This window comes from Dermacentor albipictus, chromosome 9 (genome assembly GCF_038994185.2).
Source record: "Dermacentor albipictus isolate Rhodes 1998 colony chromosome 9, USDA_Dalb.pri_finalv2, whole genome shotgun sequence".
In the NCBI taxonomy this organism is placed as follows: Eukaryota; Metazoa; Arthropoda; class Arachnida; order Ixodida; family Ixodidae; genus Dermacentor; species Dermacentor albipictus.
This window is the reverse complement of record NC_091829.1, coordinates 65,515,690-65,539,220: the sequence shown is the minus strand read 5'-3', so window position 1 is coordinate 65,539,220 and position 23,531 is coordinate 65,515,690. Positions and strand designations below refer to the sequence as shown.

At 44.3% G+C, this 23,531-nt stretch overlaps 1 protein-coding gene across 2 annotated transcripts; it reads left to right on the top strand.

Annotated features, from left to right (window-relative positions):
- The first annotated feature begins 740 nt into the window (after positions 1-740).
- Positions 741-23,293, top strand: LOC135921865 (transmembrane protein 59-like). Of its 2 annotated transcripts, none has more exons than XM_065456261.1 (6): positions 741-1,151; positions 1,849-1,954; positions 9,855-9,940; positions 12,001-12,199; positions 14,924-15,201; positions 19,828-23,293. In XM_065456261.1, the coding sequence occupies exons 1-6, from the start codon at positions 1,005-1,007 to the stop codon at positions 19,954-19,956; spliced, it is 945 nt and encodes a 314-aa protein (XP_065312333.1). In that variant the 5' UTR covers positions 741-1,004; the 3' UTR covers positions 19,957-23,293. The 2 variants fall into 2 exon arrangements, with proteins under 2 accessions (XP_065312333.1, XP_065312332.1); XM_065456260.1 differs by having other exon boundaries at positions 11,998-12,199.
- Positions 23,294-23,531: the final 238 nt, after the last annotated feature.

The window sequence follows — 23,531 nt, the reverse complement described above, 5'->3', positions numbered from 1 at the left end:
ACGAGTACGTGCAGTCAGGAATGCGCTGCCACCACCAGCAGGTGAGGACCAATGCTGCAAAAAGACTTCGTCAGCAACGTGATGTACTTAAATGTCGCCCAAGTGTAACGCACGAGTTTTTCTTTAAATTAGCGAGCCATTCATGAAAGGCAGCAACTACCTGGCCCATGGTGCAGTCTGGACAAGGACAAGGCCCTGGCCGCTTTCCCTTTTAAAAGTTGAGTTGCGGTCTTACGCTACGCACGTTTTCGGCACCGCACCGACGTCGAGCTACCAGCGGAGATTCAACGCGGTACGCGGCACGAGTGTTTGCAGCAACGCGCGTCCGAGTGCATTTCTTTTTTATTTAGGGGGGGGGGGGAGGGGACTTTTCGGCGCGCGGCCACGCGCGCGACCCTTCCAAAGCGTTTCGCAACTAATCCGCTAGGGCAGGGCGCATGCGCCGTCGCGCCGTGAAAGAGACGGATTGTCGCATTTTCGCAGGTTGCTAAAAATCGGCTTACAGCTACTCGCCAGCTGTAGACAGTATGTAGATAAAGCTTTACTTCAAAGTTTTATTAAGCAATACAACCGGTTCTAGCCGCAGGTCGCGTGCGTCAGCCGCTGTTCAACGTAGCTGCGAACTTTAGGATTCGAAATTTCCGCGCGCTTTCCAGCCTGTTTTCTTCATCGATTCGTTGTAAAAATAAAACCTCGCCTGCAGCGCCTTCGGCGGCACAACCAATGAACGAACGCCGATCTTGTACACAGGTGGCGGCCCCGCCGCTTTCGCACGCAGCCACAAACCAAACTACAGCGACTACAGCAGCGCAGAGACGAGCAAGCTCGGTGCTAGTAGCTGCCTTGCACCTGGTAATCGGAAGCGAGCGGAACCGCACGCTTCTTTTGTTCTTGCGGGCCCCTGAGCGTTCGGTGCGGAACGGACGACGTGTAGTGCGCCGTGTCGCCGTCGATCACGAGAGACTGCACAGCACTGCGGTGAACGCAGCTACGAGTACGCGACAATGCAGGCAGGAGGCTTAGTTGCGTTTCTGGCCCTGGCCATAGCGACGTGCAGCTGTGAACCGCTCCGCAAAGGAGGCAGCTCGGAAGAATGCGAAAGCTGCGAGTCGCACTGCGAGCTGACCTACCCGGCGCACACGTATCCGAAGGTGAGTGGTTGTTTTGCAGCAACGATGGCTGCTTTCCGTTTGCAACGCGCACGTTATCGCGCTGTATCTCTGTCGGGCCCGAGGGTCGTGTTTACAATGGTCGTTGGAGCACCAGCCGTTCGCTGTCAGCTGGTCTCGGAAGCGCGGCTGCGAGGAACCTTAGTAGGTGGGGTCTGTCGAGGCAGCTTGGCGATTGAAGCCGCAGTTGTTGCGCGGTCGTGCATTTGCTGAAATGCGTCAAGGAGTTGTGAGATGTGTTTTAAAATATATGGCGTCTGGAGCTGCCGTTTTTTTTTTCCTGTTGTATCTGCTCGTTTGGCGTGGGGCCGTGTCAGTTTCGAGAACGACCGGAATCATTGCCTCGCGCCTTTTCCTGTCGCGATCGGCGTCTAAAACGCGCGGCGTTTCTACCGTCTGCCACGCACGCAAAGGGAAGTGCGGCTTGGTGTAAAGAAAACGCAATTTCGAGAGAATGCAGTGAAACGAAATGAGGGAGAGAAAATAAGTGAACGATCGAAACAGATGCCGCGCGCTCACTAGCTGGCGAAGCCTGTCACACGCATCGCGCGCCCGGGGACGCAGCATTTTGCTGTCGCAGGGCGAAACATCTGTTCGCCCGGTTGAACGAGAGCGCCAGTTGTGCTGTCGTCTGTGTGTGTGTGTATTTATATTGCGTTTCACTCTTTCTCCTTCGCAGCCCGAGCACCTCGACGCATGCAAGAAAGGATGTCGCAACTTCGTCGAGGCCGGCTTCCACGCGGTGACCCACGACATGAACGCTACGCACGCTGCCTGCTTCAACGGTACGGTGGCATTGCAGTGCGCGGTACTGCGCGGCAGACGCCTTTGGCGCCTGTGATTCAGACGCGCATCGAGTTGTTTTCGCGATGCGATCATCGTGTTGCCCGTCTGCTTCGTTCAGCACAGGCGTACTGTACGCACTCTCTCTTTCTCAGGCGCTGCGCGTCTTCCGAGCCTTTCCTCCTTTCCCGTCTATCTTGTTTCATGTCTGTCACCCGCCGCCGAACCGTCGCTGGTGTCCCGACACGAAAACGGAGACCCCATAGGACGGCGGTATTGCGGCGGATGGGGTACATGTAGACGCTAATCTTGGGCATACCGAGCGCACCTCAATGGTGCCTGCTTGATAAGAAAGGGCAGAGTGATACAAGTTGATTGCTGAAGGTTGGCGAGAAAGATGGGGCCGGCATGCAAGGGTTTTTCTTTCTTCTACTTATTATTATTGCTTTATTTTGTTACTGCATTACACAGCTGCGCTCATGCGTAGCAGGGTGCAAGTCTCTATGCATTGTTGCGGCTTTGACCGTGGCCACTAGAGCTCTTATAAACTGCGTCATAGCATGTCCTGACACTTGTGTGGAACAAAAGCAGGTGCTCCTTTTTAAGATAAAGGTTGGATTCTTTGTATGCATAGTTTCTGCTTTTTTTTCTTCTTCTGTTCTTTTTTTAATTACTATTGCAGAGGGCAACACTTACCCCTGTCAGAAAATATCAATATTAAAAGAACTGAAAGAATCTTGCCATTGTAAAGGGACCCAGGAAATCCATTGTCAACCGGAAACTGTGCCCACGTCGTTACAGTGAGTGATGCACGAACAGAGCAGGCAAGTTTTTTTTTTGACAAGGCTGACAGTTGCACTCCTGTCACATGGTCTGTTAAACCGGCATCCTACATCATCACTTTGCTTTCCCGACATTTTTTTCTTTTTGAACACAAAGGTAATGGTTAAAATGTTGGAGCTGGAAAACCGATGTCTAGTACTAGCAGCTGTCATTTAAGGTTTCCTAGAGTACTTAACGAAAGCATTCATGGTGCTTAGCTGTAAGCTCTGGGAACATAAAAAATGGCCGAGAAACATGGAAGTTACACTGTGTGCAACACATTCAGAGTTAGATATTTGCCTCAGCACATTTGTAACAGTGGAATTACCAGCCAGGTTAGCAAGCCTGCGATGAGCGATTGTCAGTATTTAGGTGTAAGCCTTGCTCTATGGTGTTAGGCTGCTGAGCACGAGGTCGCGGGATTGAATCCCGGCCACGGCGGCCGCATTTCGATGGGGGTGAAATGCGAAAACACCCGCGTACTTAGATTTAGGTGCACGTTAAAGAACCCCAGGTGGTCAAAGTTTCCGGAGTCCTCCACTACGGTGTGCCTCATAATCGGAAAGTGGTTTTGGCACGTAAAACCCCATAACTAAAAAAAAAACGGTGTAAGCCTTGCTGGGTGCAGGTGTACAAGCAAATATTGCATAACGTACAGCTCAACTAGGAAGCTTGATGTCTAGGATTCCCTTTCAAGATAGACTGGTCTTTTTTGTCTGGCAAACTTGCAGCCTTGCTGAGATGGCATTTGCGTTGATGAACTGCAAGATCGTACAACTTTGTATGGCAAACACTATCCAGATTTTGATTTTTGGATAAACTCTTCAGGCAGTATGAGGCAAGGTGTTCTAGATTCCTTTTTTTTTTAGGATTATAGAGAGTTTTAGAATAGGGGCCCCAAAGAAATAGCGTCGAAGCCACTGCGCATGCGCGAAACGCAAACTGCGTTTGGGTTTTGCGTTGGGAACGCTATTTCACCGATTTATCGGGAGCCCAAATAGCGTCCCGAAAAGCTTTGTGTCAGCAAACATGGCAGCACCCATTGAAGCGACGGCTCTAACCTAGCACTAAACTGGGTTCGATTCGTGGTAACGCATGAAGTTCGCAAGCTAGGAGAAGTGACTGCGGTTATCGCTTTCTCTCAACTAATGTGTGTTATGAAGATTGATTCCTTAGACGCCGCTCATTCCGAATTCGATTGTGGATATTATGGCTCGTAGGCCTAACACGGCTAAGCTTGGCTGGTGAAGGCACGTAATGATGGTTTGCTCAAAACTAAGCTGAACTAATTGTTTGCTGCTTACAGAATAACCTCTAAATTGTGATTAAACGCGAATACAGTCAAGTCAAAATTACTATTCCTATCATAAAATGGTATATTTTATTTCATTATTTCTAATAGCTTTTCTTTGACGCTGTAGTGGCGCTGTCAGCGCAAGACGCTATCCGCATACGTAAAACCCTGTTATAAAACTCTTCACTCCTGCGTGCCCCAACACTAACACCCGCAAAGCTCTTTGGGCCCCAAACTGTTGGGGCCCCTATTCTAAAACTCTCTAATTAATTGGAACAGAAATGTGTAACAATAGTATTGCTGCACCTGTAACACAGAGATCTATATAGCATAAACGTGTGGCCACTGCATCGATACATATAATCCACTTGAGTGATTGGTGAGGTTGGGAGAGTGTGCCTGTGCAACGACTGATTATTACAGTTCATCATCTTTTCTCTGGCACACGTTTTGCTATATGCCTTTTCTTATTGCTGCTTTAAAACAGTAATGGCCAACAGGCCACATGGAGGGTGTCCTGGCTAACGTTAGCCTATCTGGTAAAAAAGGGGGAGGGGGGCGGCGATACAATATGTGGTTGATGAAACCTAAGCTGTTCAGCCATCAGCCGTGTTCCATAACCAGGATAATTTTTGTGAACTAATTACCTGACTAATTGAAGAACATAAACGAAACAAGTTAGTTTTGGGATTAAGAGGAAGAAAGCAAACCTCGTTTTAGGATGTCCCTTTATTGCATGCATCTTGCCTTAGTGCCATTTCAGACCAAAACATGTTGCTGGTTAAATTATTTTATGCAACTTTTCACGGCAAGAGCAACAACTGCACATGCATGGGAGTGCTGCATAACACTAGACCTTTGTTGAGAGCGACCATGTTTTTCTCTGGCTGGCCATGTAAAGAGCAGCAGCGTGTCAGTTTCAAAGCACTGACAGGAAATGGCAAGGTTGCTGGAGCAAAAATGCATTACTCACCTTTATCACAGGGCGCCGAGCAGGATTTTTTGTTCTTCTTTGTTCATTTTATTTTGCGAAGGCCGCTATACTGTGTTGCAGGGGGAAATATCCTAGCATAGTTCAACTTTGTTCAACATATATATATGTTGTTTTGGGGCCTCATAGCTTCTCCTGATCTGTGGCGCATAAACCTAGCAGCTGTTTTTCATCCGATCTGTTCACACTGTGTGAAACAAGTCTTACAAGGTAATTTGTTCTACGAGTGCAAAAATATTCGTCTGTAAAGCAGCCTCATGAGTGGAGTGCTGAAATGTTTTTAGTGACTGGCAGGCTTCATGTATGATTTCACGGGAGAAGAAAACGGTGCTTTGAAGGGACACAAAAGAGGAATATTGAGTTGAGTTGTGTTAATGAATGACGCCTCTTAATTAATGAATGTCGAAATGGCCACTGTCACCATGATTGCAGCTTTGATTTGCCAGAAAAGGTGAAAAAGGAAAAAGTGGGAAATGGGTGGTCCTGATATGCTGAGGTTCCTGCACCAGGTTGCTGTGACTTCAGATTTGTAAAGCGCCTACCTACTTGGGTGTACTTTATTCTTTGTCAGCAAATAAAAACTTCATTTCATTCTAAAGAACCCAAATGCACAACCAGGCAAGTTCTGAAGTATTCCTTGTCTGAATGCCAGAAAATATCGTACTTACTTGGTTCTAATGCACCTTCAATTGTAACTCTCACCAACTTTTTTAGGGTCAAAAAGTGCAGTACCCATGATCGCAATGCACATGGCGATTTGTATACCTTAGAAAAGATGTGAAATGCAATACCCTTGATTGTTTCCTCACCAGATTTTCATGGTAAGAGAGAGAAATAGTGATTTGCTCTTACTTGAAAAGAAAAAAAATTAAAAGTTTGGAGGTTACTGGAGGCGTGACCTAATGATAACTATCTCATGATTGTGGGAGCTTCCAGTACCCTCAGTGTGGCAAAGCACAGCTTTCGATATTGGAAGGTGGGTTTCGAGATTTAGGGTGGGATTTGGACACTATCTAATGCTGTTGATTTTACACTCAATATTAATGTGTACTTAGTTTCGGTGAACTTTTATGGGAAAAGGTGCATGTTAGAATCAAGTAAATATGGTATGTACATCGAAATCTGTTGACATTTAGGTGCTGAGGTTTTAGCTCAAAATTCCAGAAAAGCAAAGTTTTGGCTTCAGTTTTTTTTTCTTTTCATCAATAATCAGTCATCTCTTGCCAAATGAATGAAAATATTATATTGAAATAACGATGAACCATTATAAGTTTATTGTTGTGTCTTCAGTGTCCCTATAAAGAAGCTTAGCATGGGCGCCCTTTCAAAGGCTACACAGGCTTTATAGATATTTTTCATGTTCTGTACATTTACCTCCCCAGGCTATTCAAGGAGTTGGGGTCTCCTGGAATACTCATGCCAGGACAGTTTACATTACTGTTTGATTACTCGATAAGATAGACGTCTGTTGTTATCCGGAGTAGGAAATTGCAGCTGATTCGTAAAACAAGGATACAAACAGCTGAACAGGAGTAGCCTATGTAGCAAGGGCTGTGCGCGCACACGTGTGCACACCGGCTTATCACTGCACACACTTATCACTGTGAACACCGTTATCTTCCATGGCCACTGACCGACAGAGACCATGTTGTGTTCATTAAAGTCATCTACAGTCATCTACAGCACCAAGCCTGCATCTCCTATCAGCTACATCCCATTTTTATGTGGGGTCACTGATCGGTCACTCGTGATTTTGCTCCACGTTTCCTTGATGCCTAGTTTCAATTTCTCCTGTCAACAGGCGTCGGCCATCATTGCTTCTTGCCACTAAGGAGCCTACGCAGAGATTGGTAGCAGGGCTATTGCTTCAACTGTTTTGAACATAGTTTGGAAGCACAGGGTTTGTAGGGGTTCTTGAAACACTTAAAAAGCCACAGAATGTAATTTTCAAAGCCTGGAGAGGCCCTTAAGTATCATGGAGTGCTTAAAAATTATTTAATTTTGATTTGGCTAATCCTTGTAGATTTTATTTGTGTATTTATTCAAGGGGCATCTGCAAGCCAAGTGTCAAGCCAATCTGATTTGTTTCGCCACTTTCTGGTAGGGAGGCATTTTGTTTGTGGTGGCTGGGGGTGGTTTATGTGACCACTTATTCATTCTGAGTGCAAAAAAAAAAAAAGTTTGCTCGTTGTTCTATGCAGTGTTTTGTTTTCAAGCTGTCAGGCACTATATCATTGAATCCTTAGAAGTGCTCTTTCGGGGCCAGGAAAGACCTTGAAAACTCTTGAATTGTTTCTGCAGAAGCTGCTACAAACCCTAGTATAGTTTGCCTTGGGCTGTTTCAGATTGCATTGAAGCTAGCTCTTTCTGATTGCATTGAAGCTAGTTCTTTCTGATTGCATTGAAGCTAGCTCTCGCCAAGATGTTGTGGTGGATTCCTTGGAGTCTTCTCTTCCACTTTGCATACGCCACAGGAGTGTAGCTGCGCCGAGAACGCTAAAGTCGTACTGCCTCTGCATCTGAGAATGAAAATAAATTGTGGCATGTTGATTGCCTTTTAAACTACAAAGTGAATAAGGGTGGTATCCAACAATGTGCGCCACTTGGGCAAAGCTTTCTCGTCTGGGTGGGAAAATAAATTTGTTTGAGAAGAACGTCTGCAGAACGGTGTCTTGAAGTGCACTTGGTAGACATTTTCAAATTGTGATGCAGCTTAGCAATATTTCTGAAAAAAAAAATGTATTATCAGTGCATTCTGCTGGTACTAAGCTATGGGTCTGAAACTTGGAAAATAACAAATTTGAATTTTTAAATTATTATTATTATTATTATTATTATTATTATTATTATTATTATTATTATTATTATTATTATTATTATTATTATTATATACGGAAACATGCAAGCACACAAAGGAAACAGGGAGGGAGCAAGCTGACAACTACTACTGAGAGGGGCACAGCGCCTGCCTACTCTTTCTGCAGGAGGGAATGAAAAGAAGAACATAGGAAATAAACAAATGACAGAATTTGAAAAGAAACTCGGAACCATGCAACAAGGGATGAAATAAAAAACGATAAGCTTAGCATTAACACAACATTAAGAAACAGGAGGACAGATTTATGGATTATAGAGTAAATGGGCATAGCTGATATTCCAGTTGAGATTAACCGGGGAAAATGGAGTTTGGGAGGCCAAGAAAGTGATCTTGGCATAGTGGTGGGAACGCTGTTGGCTTTAACACAGATCATGGCCTCAGAGATTTGTTCCCGCTGGCAGGTTTTGCTCTGACCATGCCAATCACCTGGAGAGCATAATTTCAGTGGTGGACGTGACCGGCTCTTTCTCCACGCTGTGGTGCTCACCCCTGCGGGCTTTGGTGCTAAGCCGCACAAAATCTCACGAAAGTGTTGGTATCACTGAAAGTGATCGCTCAAGGACACTGCCTCAAATAACTGCTTGTCTATTGGAGTACTGGAGCAACAGAATGAATGCAATCAAGGCTAGCGCAAGATTACATGGAGTGATGACATTACAAAATTTGCAGGCACGGACTGTTAGCTGAAGCAAGACAGGGGTGATAGATCTCTGGGCGAGGTCTTCTTTCTGCAGTGTACATAAATTGGACAGACGATGATGAATTGGTCTTGGCCACTTCAGCATTAACCAACCTGGTCAAGTTGACATGGGAATTTTCCACTGTGTCTGTTTGGATAAAATACACGTTTTTGAAGGCAAAGGGCTAACGTAATAATCTTGTGGTAGCATCAAGCAGAATTGTACTTGGAAAGTCCATAAACCTCAGAGCTCCTGGTTTTGCCAGCACTCTTAGTAGCTAGTACTTCTCGTACAACCTTTACTTGATTGCTTCAATTTCCTTCATGACCATCCAATTCCCTTCTTCTTTACAGTTTTCTAAATTGGACACACATGTTTTAGCCTGTGACAGTGCGATTTTGAAAAGGAGTTCACTTTAACGACGTAAAAAGGCTTCAGAAGTAACATCTTTTATTGTGAAGCAAACCTTTGTGATGTGTGTATGTTGTTCTGCTTCCGAGTGTGAGGTCATAGATGGAACAGTGGCATCGAGGCCTGCATTCTGTATGGGGATGTGCTTAAGCACTTGCTGCAAGTGTTGGGCATTTAACTTCAACTGTTTTTCGAAGGGCTGAAGTGCAGGTATTCTGCTTCACTGTGATAGCTGTGAAGCCTAAAGGGTATGTGTCTTATGTATCGCATTCCGGTTACTTGCTAGAAGTTTCCAGAAATTAAATCTCTTATCATCTCTGCTCAGGATTCCATGCAGAATTTGCAGCATTTCAGTTTTCATACAGTCATATTCATGGTACTGTGATTATGTTCACCATCGTGCCAGCCACTGCCATTTTAGTTTGCGCTGTAGTCCTTCCTTCGGGTGGTTCTGTACAAGGTTTCCCGACTTCAAGTTATCTTGTTTCCTTTGTGTTCTTCTTTTCAAGCATCTTCTTGTCAAATTGCTTGTTGTAAATAAGTGGCACATGACTAAACAGGCAACTAAATTGCCAAAGCTGAGAAGGAAAAGGAGCAGATGGGGCACGAAAAGCACTTCTTTATGACCCTTCTCTTGACCTCCTTGTTTGTTCAGAGCTTTGTTTGCTTATTTGTTCTCGTTAAGCTGTCCATATCATTATCATTTTGGCAGAGTTAACCTGTGTTAACTTCCCGAAATGAACAGTATTGGGCCCAAACTAATCTGTGGTAAACCATTTATAGGTTAATTGCAACACTGCTTTTCTTTCCTTTTTTTTTTCTACAGCCTGCACAGAGGCCTATCCAAGCCAGCCTAGCTACTACGCATGTACCGAAGGATGCGATGAGCAATTCAGGCATGTGAGCAAAATGGTGAGTTCTGCAACCAACAACAGAAGGCCCAATGCTTTGCCTTGACTGCAATTGCAAAGTACAATCGACCACTGTTTAGTTATCTTAAGTGAGCTGTTGTGAATTATGTGTTTTTGAGGCACTTGAAATCAACTACTTCTGATGTGACTGCTGAAACTGTCCAGTAGATAACTGTCCTGGCCACTAAATAACAGCTCTGTACCACACATGGCAGGATAAATGTAGTCATGCATGCAAGACATAGCTGCGACATGTATTAGGGTTATACAGAAGGAAAGGGCATGGGGCACTAAGGTGTCGAATTTGAAAAACACGTAATTAATGTCGTTAATGGCCACTGCCTTTGGATGTATTCAACGAACCACTTGTGATACATTTGAATGTGTGCTTGGTATGTGGTTTTCGAAAGTGATGGCCATTCATGAGAACAGGAGTACCGAAACTTTCGACCGTTTGTAAACACAATGAAAGTGCCATCACCATAAATCTGCTTTCCAGATAGGGCACACAAAATATGAACAGATAAAGGCAATGACTCTTTAACAAGTAGTATTCTCATTTGATCGTTGAAGTGGCCAAAGTACATGAGTTATTACACAGCAATAAATGTAGGCATTGCAGTGTCTAGTACAGCCAAACCTCGTTAATATTTAGTCAGCCGGGAACAACGTTTAGGTACTCATTAAACAATGTACGCATTGACCGCCAATGCCAGTTTTAAAGCTACTTACGGGCTGGAGAACTACGTCATGATGCTCTCAAGCACACACACTCGGACAGGCTTTATTTGTGAGTAGCATAAAAAAATCGGCGATCTTCATTTGGTGCCATGGTGGCCTTGCCGCGACTCCTTCGAACTCGGCCAGGCCCCAAGCAAGTTTGTCCATAAGGCCCTGCTCTTCTGCGAAAGCTCGCATGACACTGAAACCACGCGCCGCGTCAGGTAATGAAGGGATGACGTCCACTTCCAGAATGTCATTGTTACCATCGCTTTCACTTGAAGATGGGCGAAGTGCGGCGGCGGCAACACTGTTGCTCTCTAAGAATTCCGGGGATGTAACAATGGATGTAACTGAGAGACTGAAAGTCCCCACTTGCAATATATTTGTGGTTGCGTTATTTACATGCAAATATAGTATTCTTTAGGTACGAGTGTCCTATAGTTAATTTTGGAATGCCCGCTTTTAAACAAATTTTCGTGCATTACCAGAAGTGTTGCATCATGCTTCATGATGAGCTGGTGGAGCTTTCTTTGTGCCCCCCCTTGAGGCTTTTCTGACCATGGCTGCTGGGTGGGTGTTGGTGCTTCTGCTCCTTACTGTATAGCTTGCATGTACAACATCAGTACCATCTTTACTACCCTTATAGGTGTCCAGGCTTCTGGCATTGTTTCCTGTGGATTTAATCGGTGATTAAATAAATGAGACCTAAATATCCTAATTGCAGCAAGTATTATTCATCAAGAGGACAACTCCTTTAAAAATTAAACCTTTCTAGCCTACTTTCCTAACCATTAGACCTCAGTTGCATGTGTTCTTCTATCGTGCCGACATATGTGCAACAGGAGATTTGCAATGAAGCATGCAGTGCATTTAAAATAAGTAAAAACAAATAAAAAAATACAAGGCAGTACAGTTGAACCCAGATATAACAAATTATTATGTATAACGATCCGCTGTTAAATCCCCTTGGAAACTTTAGTGTAAAATTTTTATTTTATATATCGAACTATTTCGCAACGCCCTTCAAGTTTGGTGTATCTGGGTTTGACTGTATAAGATCTGTCGCATTGTATGGCATGGGTGTGCGAGAGCGCATGCATGTGTACCCGTTTCCTTCATGCCAGAGACGCAGGAATGAAATCGGCAAAATTATGGCATTTCATTTACCGCTTCATGGAACCTTCGCTTCACATATTCTAAAATGTGCTTCATATTTGAATAATTCTTATTTCTCAAGATCATTAACATTACCGAAATTACATGTTTAATTGCTGGCAATGTCAAGCTTGTCTCATCGTTGTTCTTTTTTTTTTTCTGGATCCCCTGGCACACCAGCAGTCAGAGCACAAGAAGACGTCACATCTTCACCCGCTCAAGCTCCTCATGCTGGTGCAGAAGATGTACGAGACGGTGGTGGACCATGTGTGCCGCATTATCCGACGCACATTCTATGCCGTTTACGTGCAGAAGGACACCGGCCACCTGATTGTAGTGCGTGGAGAGCTCACGCCAATCCGTATCCTCGATCCTCATGCCGGTGAGTTGCACATTGCAGACGTGCGAGCTGCAGTTTTCTGCATAGACCATCTGTGCCTGCATATTGGCTACAAGTAGGCAACAGGGTTCGTAGTGGTCCTTGAGACACTAGAAAAACCTGGAATTCTAAGATAGCATTTTCATTGCCTTGAAAACCCGTGAATTTTTTAAAGTACTTAAATGTCCTTGAATTTCGCCAATAAGCTTTCGTTCAGCCAGTTTTTAGCGGATGCCTCTTGAACGTCTAGCAACTGTGTACTCAAATCAACAAAGGCATCCAATACAATCCGCTTCTGTAGCTACAACGCAGTAGCATGTGGTAGAAGGGTTACAGCAGCAGCAGTGACCAGAGCTAAGCCTACCTTTGTAGTGAGAAACATGGTGGCATGTAATCGCACTCGCGTCTTTCACAGCTGCAGTGTGCTGGGAAAGTGCAATTTCCAGCAGTCGTGGTAAAGCAGTGCTGCTTCTAAGGAATAGAATTCTCCAGACACATCTAACTCGCATCAGGCGAAGTGTGAAACATGTGGGAAAACTTTCAATGTATCGTCAATGAACGAGTCGGTCATCAAAAGTCACATGAAGAGCGCAAAACACATTGAGAACACGTAAGTGACTGCAGTGCATAGTATCATGCAGAGCTACTTGAAGACAACTGTTCATGAGCAACGCATCAAGCAAACTCCATCAACGTCATTGGATGTGAGCAGCCTGTGCAAAGCACACGTGTGTGTGACTGATGTGGAGATCCCGTGGGCTCTGAAAATGGTGTCATCACACTATTCCTACAACTCGTCATCACACACAGGGGAATTGCTGAAGAAAATATTCCCGGATAGCGAAACGCTAAGGCATTTTCGTGCAGTGAAAAGAAATCTGCATATGTGCAATGCATCTGCAAATCTGTAAATGCATGAGAGAAAGTTTACATTGGGCATGCTGCTGAACAAGCAGTCAAAGCAGCAAAAGCAAGTGCCAAGGGTATATTTGTCTTCAGGATGGGATGCAAATGGTTTCTTCTAAGTACAGCGAAGAAAATTCTGGAAAAGAGCCCGCTGACATACCATCTAATAAGAGCCTGTCTTTGCTCGACTCCCCCTCCTGTCGAATGGCCTCAGAGCCAGGCGAGTGCCTTACAGGCTCCAGGAAAGTCTTAGACGTGCTCATTGCAGTTAAATGATTGAGTGAGCATGAGCACGATTCTGTCCTTGGTGAATGCACATAACTTCTGCAAATAGAAGAAACATAACCTGCGGCAGTCTGATAAACACTTTTAGCCTAGGCAAGTTCTATCTTGAGCTGTTGAAGGTGCATCCTACGTGCACTCGTGAAAATTTGTCAGACTTCTTCTCATCTTGAGCCACGAGCAGGCAACTGTTGAAAGAAGCTTCAACGTCAGCCGCCGAGTCTCTGTCGAAAACCTGAAGGAGATCTTGTATGTGTCTCAGTGAATCATTTGTGATGCAGTAAGCAAGGCTGATGGCATCTTGAACATCGAAATAACGAACGAGTTGTATAGATCTGTCTCAGCTGCACACAACTGCTATCGAGCCTACTTGGAAAAAAAAACAACAAAAAAGAAAACAAGTGATCGAGTAGTTAAAGGCTTCAAGGAGAAGCCACATTGAAGAAGGGATACACGGTATCAAGACGAAGAAGAGGGGGCTGGAAGCACCAGTTCCCGATTTAACAGCTTGTGCCGGCAACTGCTCTGAGTGGGCAGAAGCCACAAGCGACATGACCTGCATTGTGAAGTCCAGCAAATGGCAATAGAGAAGACTGGAGCTTGCAGAAATGGATGACAAGTTGAAGGAAAAGCTTCAGGAGCATAATCTTGAGTGCACTGCTTGAAAATGGGTCTCCTTTTTTTGTGTGTGCACGTGCAATTCATCTAGGTTGTGAAGTGAATCAGTTTAAGCAAACTGGCAAAAGGAGTGTTGAAACCTGCAGAAAACAATGCAGTGAAACTTGGAATAAAGAAATGAGTCACGTAAGCGTCATCTGCTTAGGTGCTATTTAAAGGCTGCTAACGAGAAAAAAATAATTGCCAGCCCTGCAACTTTTCCAAGATTCCTCTAGTAGTATGCAATACTGATTTATTTTGAATTTAGCCAAAGTAAGGTTTCGTTGCACTTGGCCTTTAAATCCTGGCGCAAGTCCTTGATTTGGAAATTGTCTACTGTGCCACAAGATTACTTTGTCATTGTGGCTTTCTGAGAAACACTCTGGTGTTCTGGGGCATAACATTGTAGGATGGTGAGGGCGTGAGCACATTCCATCACCTCTGTGTGAAAACTGTTTAATTAAGTGCGTATTTAACATGTATTGTTGTGCAAGGGGGCTGCACACCTAAATTTGGGCCTTAATATTTTCAGAAAACTATTACTTCAGTGACTTTCGGGGCTTCTGGTGGCACAATAAGTCTCCTTTTTCATGTCCGAAGCCGCGCTGTGCTTGATGCGTGTTTTGAGTGGGTCGTGTAAAAGGGTAATCAATGATTTGGTGTGCCCTCAAGGAATAGAGGCTTTTTAGCATAATAAGGTTGACAGCTACCCACAAAGGTAATAAAAGCGGGACACACAGTTGCTGTGTCAGTAAGCCTTTAACAAGGCAGGAATTTGCATTTGTCGGGGTACCTGCATCCTGCAAACTACTAACCTTACCTTTTAAACCTTGGCTTTGAGGCAGGCTGCAGATCTTTGTTTTCCGTCCTCCCCCGCCACAGGGGACCCGGCAGAAGACAAGTCGGCCAAGCCACTGTCGTCTACCAAGAGTGAGCAGGAGGCGGCTGCTGCCGAGACGTCGTCGACGGTGTCTGCAGCGGCCTCTTCTAGCTGGCTGGACTGCATCTCTCGCCAGTCAGGCATCCCCGAGTGGCTGCTCATGATGGTCCTGTTCCTCGTCGTGGTGACCATGGTGTGGTTGTGCTGCGCCACCATGGTGACCTCATCCAGTAGCAGTGTGACATCGTCCACCTCGCCACCGCCCGCCTACTCGCACCATGTGAGTGCTTCTGCGCCAACCCTTCTGGCCCGTTTTCTTTGCCCCTTTAGCGAGTCTCTCCTGCCTTCTGCAGTGAATTCAAAGGCACCTTAATGCCCATGCAGCCCAAGGTATTGTTTTTGATTCACTGACTTTGTTCAGCAGTGTAAACTTAATGTGACATCTATAGCATCTTTGGTACCCTGCATTGGGATTTCAGTATTGAATAGTTCACCAAGCCAGTTATTAAATAGTTTATGTGTAATCAAAATTTTACTTAAAAACATTTCGTTACTTATTTTTCGTTTGTACGAATGTCCTCTTCATGGCAGAAGTTAAGGTGGTGAAGCAGTGGGCAATACTTTCAAGAGAAATGAAAATGCATAATTGATGAACTAAGAAAAAATAATTAATTAACCTACAAAAAATTTCACAGCACATATTGCAATTCATAAATTGTAGTCAATGAGTTTGCAAGGAATATCCCCTTTGAACAAATTCTAAGGGTCACATGACTTTAGAGATATGTGCCGTGAAACCTGTCATAAAAGTGCACTATTATCCACTTCCCTTTTTAACAAACTGCCGTTTTACGCATTGAAGTGCAGAATTAGTTAAACCTCGGTATAACGAAGAGGGTAAAATTGTCAATTTGCTTTGTTATATCGAAATTCAATTTTTTGTGCCAATAAATAAGTACAGCCGCTAATGAATTTGTGTTGCACGGAACAGGCGGCACGATTTTCTGAACCATAGGACAATCGTAAAAAGCAAATTTGAATGTGAAAAAGAAAAATCATTTTGTTGAACTTGAGAGTCGGTGATGAAAGAGGCAGTTTCATGCCATGTCGACGATATCTGCACGTCGTTGGTGCGAAGCCAGCTGCGCGCTTGCATCCACTCTGCCTCCTCGTCTGCCTCTGCCTGTGGTGGGTTGACGCTGTCAGGAAAAGTGTCGGCAGCAGGGAGTGAACACTTCATCTGCCTCTCATTAACGCGTTTCCGAAACTCAAGATTACGCAACGTCCAGCACTTCGTGTGCGAGAAGACGGCGCTTGCGGCAGATTACTTCTAAAGACGTGGTGCATGAGCTGTGGATGCACTCAGCCAGCCCGATAGCAATGAGCATTCATAGTCGCACTGGGAAAGAAGAAACATGCCAACCTGCCCCCCCTCGCGCCCCTTTTGCTTTACCTTTGCTCATGCGGGAAGATGGTGCTCATCAAGCCACCATCCTTCTTGGTTCACCCTTGCAAGCTTTCACTTGCACCTAAGGCATACAGCACACAGAGCGTGAGAGGATCTTATTGCACTTGGAGAAGACAACGCTGCTCTGCTTCAGCGGTCGCCTTAGATGGCATGCCGCGCGATTTGAGAGGTGCATTCACAGGCAGCAGCCACACGTAATTCAACCATTTGACCCTCTGCAACCGGGCAAGTTTACATTTATTGTCTTGGTATCTCTTTGCGGCAGCAGTGTATAGACATACTTCATCACATTCAGGCTCAAAATACATGGTGTTCTTTGTACAAGAAGTTCAGTTCTTCGTTATTTCGATAATTTTGTTATACAGTAAAGCCCCACTGATATGTTTTTCACGGGACCATAAAAAACAGAAAACTTAAGAGCCGAGAAATATAAAAAATTTAGAATTAGAAGTGGTGGTGAACTCAGGGTGTCTACAAACCGGGAATTCTCAGGGATTTTGAATAGTTTGGAAATACTTGTGGTAAACTCGGGGAATTTATGCTTCTGTGAGGGAATATTTGCTGTAATTTTATTAAAGGCAACTAAAGTTGCGGTAATGCTTGCTCGAGTAACAGAGAGGGATCGTAACACACCGTCTTTGACAGCGTGTCGTCTGATGGAGGAGTTGTCAGTGTACATACGGTCAACGACCGACTTTCCGGATGCCCGATCATTCGCACGGTTTCGCGGCACCACCACGTACCCTATAGAGTCGGTGTATAAGAATGTATGAAATTTCATAGGCAAGAACCCTTCGCCGTCCAATTTGCCGTACTTTTTGCCGTGACCGCAGGTTTGAAACGGCATTAGGCAAAGCCGCAACCACCACCGCCGTTTTGATTACCTCGCCACCTCAAAACGGCGCTCTTGCATGCAAATGTGCTGGCAGCCATAGCCACCAGCCCGGCAACGTTAGGCCTAGCTGCTTCTACATTCACTATTAAGCTTTTTACCGTGTGGTGCCGTGTTTTTCATTGAAAGGAGTTTGCCACTGTCAGCAATGACACTGACTCCATCTTTGTAATCCTCGCAATTGGCTTTGAAGCTTGCAGAGCACGGCGTGTTGTGTAATGCCAGTCTCTGAAAGTTAACTTCGCCTCAGTACAGCAGCGTTACGCGGTGAAACAAATGTGGGAAGGAGCAATTGTTACGGGACACAGTATGTATTCCTTAATTATACACGCATGCACCCCCATCTCCTGTCACAGTGCGAGCACTGATATGCCTAATAAGTGTACTGGCAGGCCTTAAGAGCTTTTTCGGACGTCCCTGTGGCAATTTTAGCCCTTAAGGGCAATTAAAGACATGCATTAATTTTTGGGGGGCTGCCCTATTTTCTGGATTTTTTGTGGCCCCTAGGGAGTCCGAAAAATCGGACGTTGACTGTACAACTGATCAAGAGGATGCTTCAAATGATCCATGAGGTGAACACATGGCAGTAGGAGGATGAGAACAGTAAGGACTGACGCACTGAGGAATTAACGGGAAAGGAAGCATGCCGTCACCTCTTTGAAGGAGCTTGAGCTCGAAAAACAAGGTGTTGGCTGACACTGAGATGCAGGTGTCCATCATCCAAACCAAAATAAACTCTTTAAAGCAGTGAAACCCAACACTGAGATGTTGTGTACGGGCTGAGAGTATGTCAGGACAGTTGAGGTTGACTTCCCAGCTGCTGAGAGAATCTTGGTTGTGACAAAGTTCAGCTCTCATACTGATGAGCTTGCTATCAGTTGATAGAAATAGCTCATATTCAAAAATATTTACTTATGTGTGCATCTCCTTTTTATTCGTATTTGAAAATGTTACTCAATTTGAAATGTGTTTCATCATTTTTTTTTGCTGTGCATTTTACTAACACCTTCCTTCTGTTTTGTTTTAAATAAAATAGATATTACTCTTTACTATTCAAGCTGGATTAAGTCATTTTTTTTTTCAACATGCTTACTAGAGAGTGACAGCATCGGGCAACATAGTGTCAGCTTGTCTTGACTTAAAGCAAAGTTCTGGCTCATTCAGGGAATTTTGCAAAGGTGCTCAGGGAAAACCCTGAAAACTTGGGGGATTTGGAAATGTCAGCTTGTAGACACCCCGAATATAGTTTGCAGTCTGTTTCACAAACCTGCTCCAAAAGTCCATTTTACTGCTCCAAAATGCATTTTTGGCTGCTCCAGAAGCTGGTCCGAAATGGGTTGGGCCAGTAGCATCACTGGAGCTGTGCTGGCTTCTCATTACAGTGGTGCACTTGTGATGCGCACCTCTTAAAATGTGCGGAATATCGAATGCTCTGGATAGCACAGATGAGTACATTTGGGCTGACTTTCATTTTCCAAGTTCATTTTCCAAGGAAGCACGGCTTTATTAAGCAATATTGCCAAAGTGTGATAAATGTTCAGGATACGTGCATATTATACAGTAGACTCTCTTTAAACGGAACTTCAAGGTACCAGGAAAATTGGTTCTGTTTATTAGGTGTTCCATTTTCTCGGAGACATTGGAGAGAGCATGGCATGAGCACACAACCAACCATAAGGATGGCGTGCTGTTTAAGTGGCAATTCCATTTGATTTCTGCTTCTCGAGATTCCTCTGTATGTGGATAAAAAGTTTATTGCTGTTCTGAAACTTCCCTTTGTATTCAGGTATTTGTGATAAAGAAGGTACCTTTGTGTAGGATAGGACAGCATTATAATGAGGTAGGCTGTAGGCTGTGCAGTGCTTTAGCACACTGCATACAAGTGATCTGCACTGGCGATTGCCACCTGGGCACACACATGTCATGTAGGCTAGAACATACCATCACAGAAACTATTCTTTCAGTCATGCCCAGTCAATTCTGTGATAGTTGGTGTGTGGTCATGGAAAATAACGTATTGGTTCGAATAAAAGGGGATCTTTTTTTGCCACCCCAGAATCTCACAGCCTTCAAGTCGTCCCCTGCCTTATGTGCGTATTTTGCCTTTAGATGTGTCTTCAAGGCAGCACACATTCCACCTTATAGTGTTGCTTTGTGGCAGCACGGGTCACGATGCCATGAAACCATGCTATAAGGTGAAATTGGCGCTGCCGCAGCTAAAAGTAAAGTTTGCATATGTTGAAACTCTTCTCCACTCTATTTCATAGTCGTCATTTTGCGTTTGACTGTCTTGGTAATTTATTCTTTCTGGCAATCCCCGGTGGGTCTTAATAATCCATCGGCCATTCTATACGGTCTTATATTGACACGCATACCTTCTTTTTCTTTCTTCTCTGGTCTCCTGACTGGGGCACCCTCACCTTATAATCAGATAAATACGGTACCTTGGCAGCTACATTGTCGCTCCACTGCTTTTTCTGAAATGCACTGTTCAGCAGTCTTCTTAATAGTGAGTGGATAAATGTCCATGCTTCTTCTCCCAACAGAAAATGGGTGTCAGCGGAGACCTCGACTACCTGCTCATCTACGACCCGTCCGAACAGGTCAAGATCCAGCCGCCTGTTGACCAGGAGGCACCACCGCTGCCAGTCAAGGTCCCTCTGAGCCAGATCTAAGCCGAGCCGAGGCGAGGCCAAGCAAGCACCACCATTGCAGTTGCAGCCTCACACACCTCACTCTTCTTTCCTTCCTCACTACACACTTTCTTCTTTTTTAAATTCTTTATCTCTGCTGTGTTATCACCGGCCGCATTAGTTTATTGACTTTGTCTCTGTCGTTTGTGGACAGTTTTGCAGATTGTCAAGTTTTGATTGTTGTACGGCTTGTTGGGCTTTTGATAGCCACATGTGAGATGGGAGACAAGTATGTCACCGTTGTAGGAAAGTGCAATGGCATTTGTCACCGTGCTTTTCTACTGATAAGTGAGATTGTTAGCACAGAGGCAATGCCTTCTTTGTTTTTTCTCTATATATAACAGAACATGCATATACACATCAGTCCTTTATTTTCTTTAACTTCAAATGCTACGTTTGATAACTTTAGACTTGTAAGTGAAATCCCATAGTGCAACAGAAACAGTTCTTAAAATTTTGCTGTCATCTGTGTTAGGGATTTTCTCCTTAGGGACTTTCTCTAGCCATTTATCATAGTTCTGCTCTAGTTTTTCAGCATTGTTAGTTTTTCACAGGCATATATAGAATTCACTCTTCCATGTTACAGTAAATCCAAGATCCTTTTCACTGTCTGCTAAAACATTGTTTCCCTCCGAGATCACAAAATGGAAATAGAACCGAAACTTGCGTTAACTTGGTTTGAAAGGTAGCTGAAGTGCATGTTTGCAGCATCAGCTTACTTTACACAGTTCCAAACTTTCTAAAGCTTGGCACTCGCTTTATTACATCCTTCATCGCCAATTGCTGCTCAATTGCTTTTCAAATGTTGCCGCAATTCAGATTTTATCAAATTTTCTGGGCTGCCATAAATGTTTTCTTCAGCCAGTAGTGGCCTCTTATGTAAAACAAAAGGGGGAAACTTGTTATTTTGGTTGTGTTTTATTTGCTCTGGTTAGAACCTTGTAGCATTTTACATTTGTTAGAACTTTTAACTAAAGTTTGTAAGGGTTTTGTTTACTGATGAGATTGGGTGTGACCCATAGGTTCACCTTCGCTCTCCCCACACACTAGCCGAAGCTGCCATATCAGATTTAGCAGCTTGTTTTTATTTTAACCCCCTCCCCTGCCTCCCAAAATGCATGCTGTTGCTGCTTTACACTTTTGAACGTACAAAAGGGATAGCTTTATTGGAAAGCACAGGAGAGAAAAAAAGAGAGGCAGCACGTTCAAGGCAGGATCTATAGTCGCTAACATTGAGAAAGCTTACAAACTTTGGCTTAGTCTGTTGCTTCTTGGCGTTTTGGCCAAGACCCTGCAGTTAGCCGTGAGCTAGCAGCCGTACACTCTAATCAGAACATGTAGTGCTGCTTTCATAAACTGTTTAAGATGGTGCTTTGTCATGGGACAGAACTCTTTGAGTGCATGACAGTTTCTCTCTTGAAGCGGTTTGCACTTTCTGCAAAACACCATCTCTGAATTGTCAGGTGCGTGGGTAGTGTCCACAAAGGGCTGACTCAGCACACCGACGCATACTGCAGTTGTGATTTCACGAGTGATCTGTTTTGTGTGCTGAATGTATGCGCTGTGAGAACGGCTTGACCGAAGTTCAGGGTTGTCAAGTGATGAATGGTCTCAAGGACTGTGATGGCACAACCCATCTGAGGCAAAAGAATCAATTGCTTGCTTTGATACATAGAACAGGATGTCTGCAATAAGTAGCTTTGTTGAAATGTATGGACAGTCTGATCTGTGTTCAAACATTGCCTTCACCATTTGCCCCATTGACAGAATTAGTTTTTTTCTGCAACGCATTAGTCAACCTAAGGAACTCCCTTTGCCCCGTTAGAGCTGTTGCACTTGTCTGAGCTCTCTTTCCCGTATGCGTGCTGACTTCAGTCATCTAGTCGTTTGAAATTTTTCTTGGTTCGGGAAGCAAAACAAAAGGAAAGCGGTGGCCTCGTGATACAATGTGCATGTGTTTCAGCGTTCTGTTCCCTTCAGAAGGCGTTTCCCCACTGGAATATTTTGAGCAATTGTAGGTTACCATGTTGTGATATATATATATACATACATACAGATAGTAGTGTCCATGCCAGGTTACACATACTGTGTGTTGTTCTGCTCACGTTTTCGGAGAAGTTTGATGCTGCTGCTGCTTCTCTTGTGTTCATGTTATTGTTTAGCTTTTTTTTTTTTTTACTGCACATTTGTGGGACCTGGGTACACCTAAAATGAATGGGAAAGGTTTTAGTGCACATCACAGGAAGTGAAGTGTGTTTGAAGTTGTCTGCACCCGAAATGAGACCACTATTGATTTCCAGGATTTTTCACCTAGTCCATCCAGCGTACTGTGGGGAAAGCGTTCTCTCTAAGATAGATTCACAGGATGGATAAATCTGTGAAAATATCTGTGATGCCATCATGACAAGTCTACTGTCAATCACAGAAGAAAAATGCCAGACAGCCTCAAATGCACAGTGTTAGCTTCTGCTTTGCACCCAATCAAAGCCTAACAATGCCTTGGCTTGAGAGTACACATGGAGTATACAAAATGTGTCTATTCTATGCTGGATGGCACATCTAAATTAGTATAATTGTGTAGCAAAGCTGCAAGATAACTATGCTGCCCTATGGCTGATGGCTGTGCTTTGCTCCACATCAAAAAGGGATTACGAAAATAAGTGTCTCTTTGGAAAGCAAAATGAAGAAAGCCTAGCTGCTAGATTGACTAGCCTTTTCTATGCCAAAATTTCCATAGCTTACTGTCAAAATCTGTCGAGGCTTCCAAGCACTGTGAGCCATGGTGGCTGTGTGCAAGATGTTGAAGCCCCGATCTGATGCACCGTCACATGATACATGGTCTTGACATGACTTTTTCCATAATGTGAATCCACCTTAGGATGCTGGAGCACCACGAGCACACACAAGCACTCATGCTGTTTCTTTAGTGATGGTTGCACAGCAGTGTTGGCATGAACACCAATTTTAAAAGCAGAACACTGCAGTTGTGTGCAGTCTCGTTTGCTGTGTCACTCTTCTACTGTCACGTTGCTGGCCGTTGCAACTGCCGTCTTTGTGTTGCTTTCAATTGGCTCACAATTTTCTAGAACTTGCTGTGTTACGTCAGTAGTGGCCGCCCAGTCCTTTTGCTTTAAAACCAGTTGTCTTTCCGCGCAAGAGCTCACATGCGTCAAATGAACATTTAGCCATTGATTCTGTATAGTCGAGTGTTTTCTTGTTCACTTGCAATCCTGAAAGGGAGTACTTGTTTTGCTGCTGCTTTTGTGAGCAGTACATGTAAGCTTATCGATTGGTAAATAAAATTGGATTTGGGTATTGATGTGCTGTTTATGAAGTGACAAATATTTTCTGATGTGTTATTACACTTGCCTTTAGATGCCACTTGCTGAAGGCAAGGGAAAACAAGGGGAAGGTGGAAGATGGCAATTCAAGACGATGAGAGTAAAAACGAGAACAAGATGAAAGCAGCAGCCAACGTTTCGACAAGTGGACTTGTCTTCTTCAAGGCGACATATGCTTTCCTCGCCTGAGTACATACAGGTGAGGTTCTTCTAAAG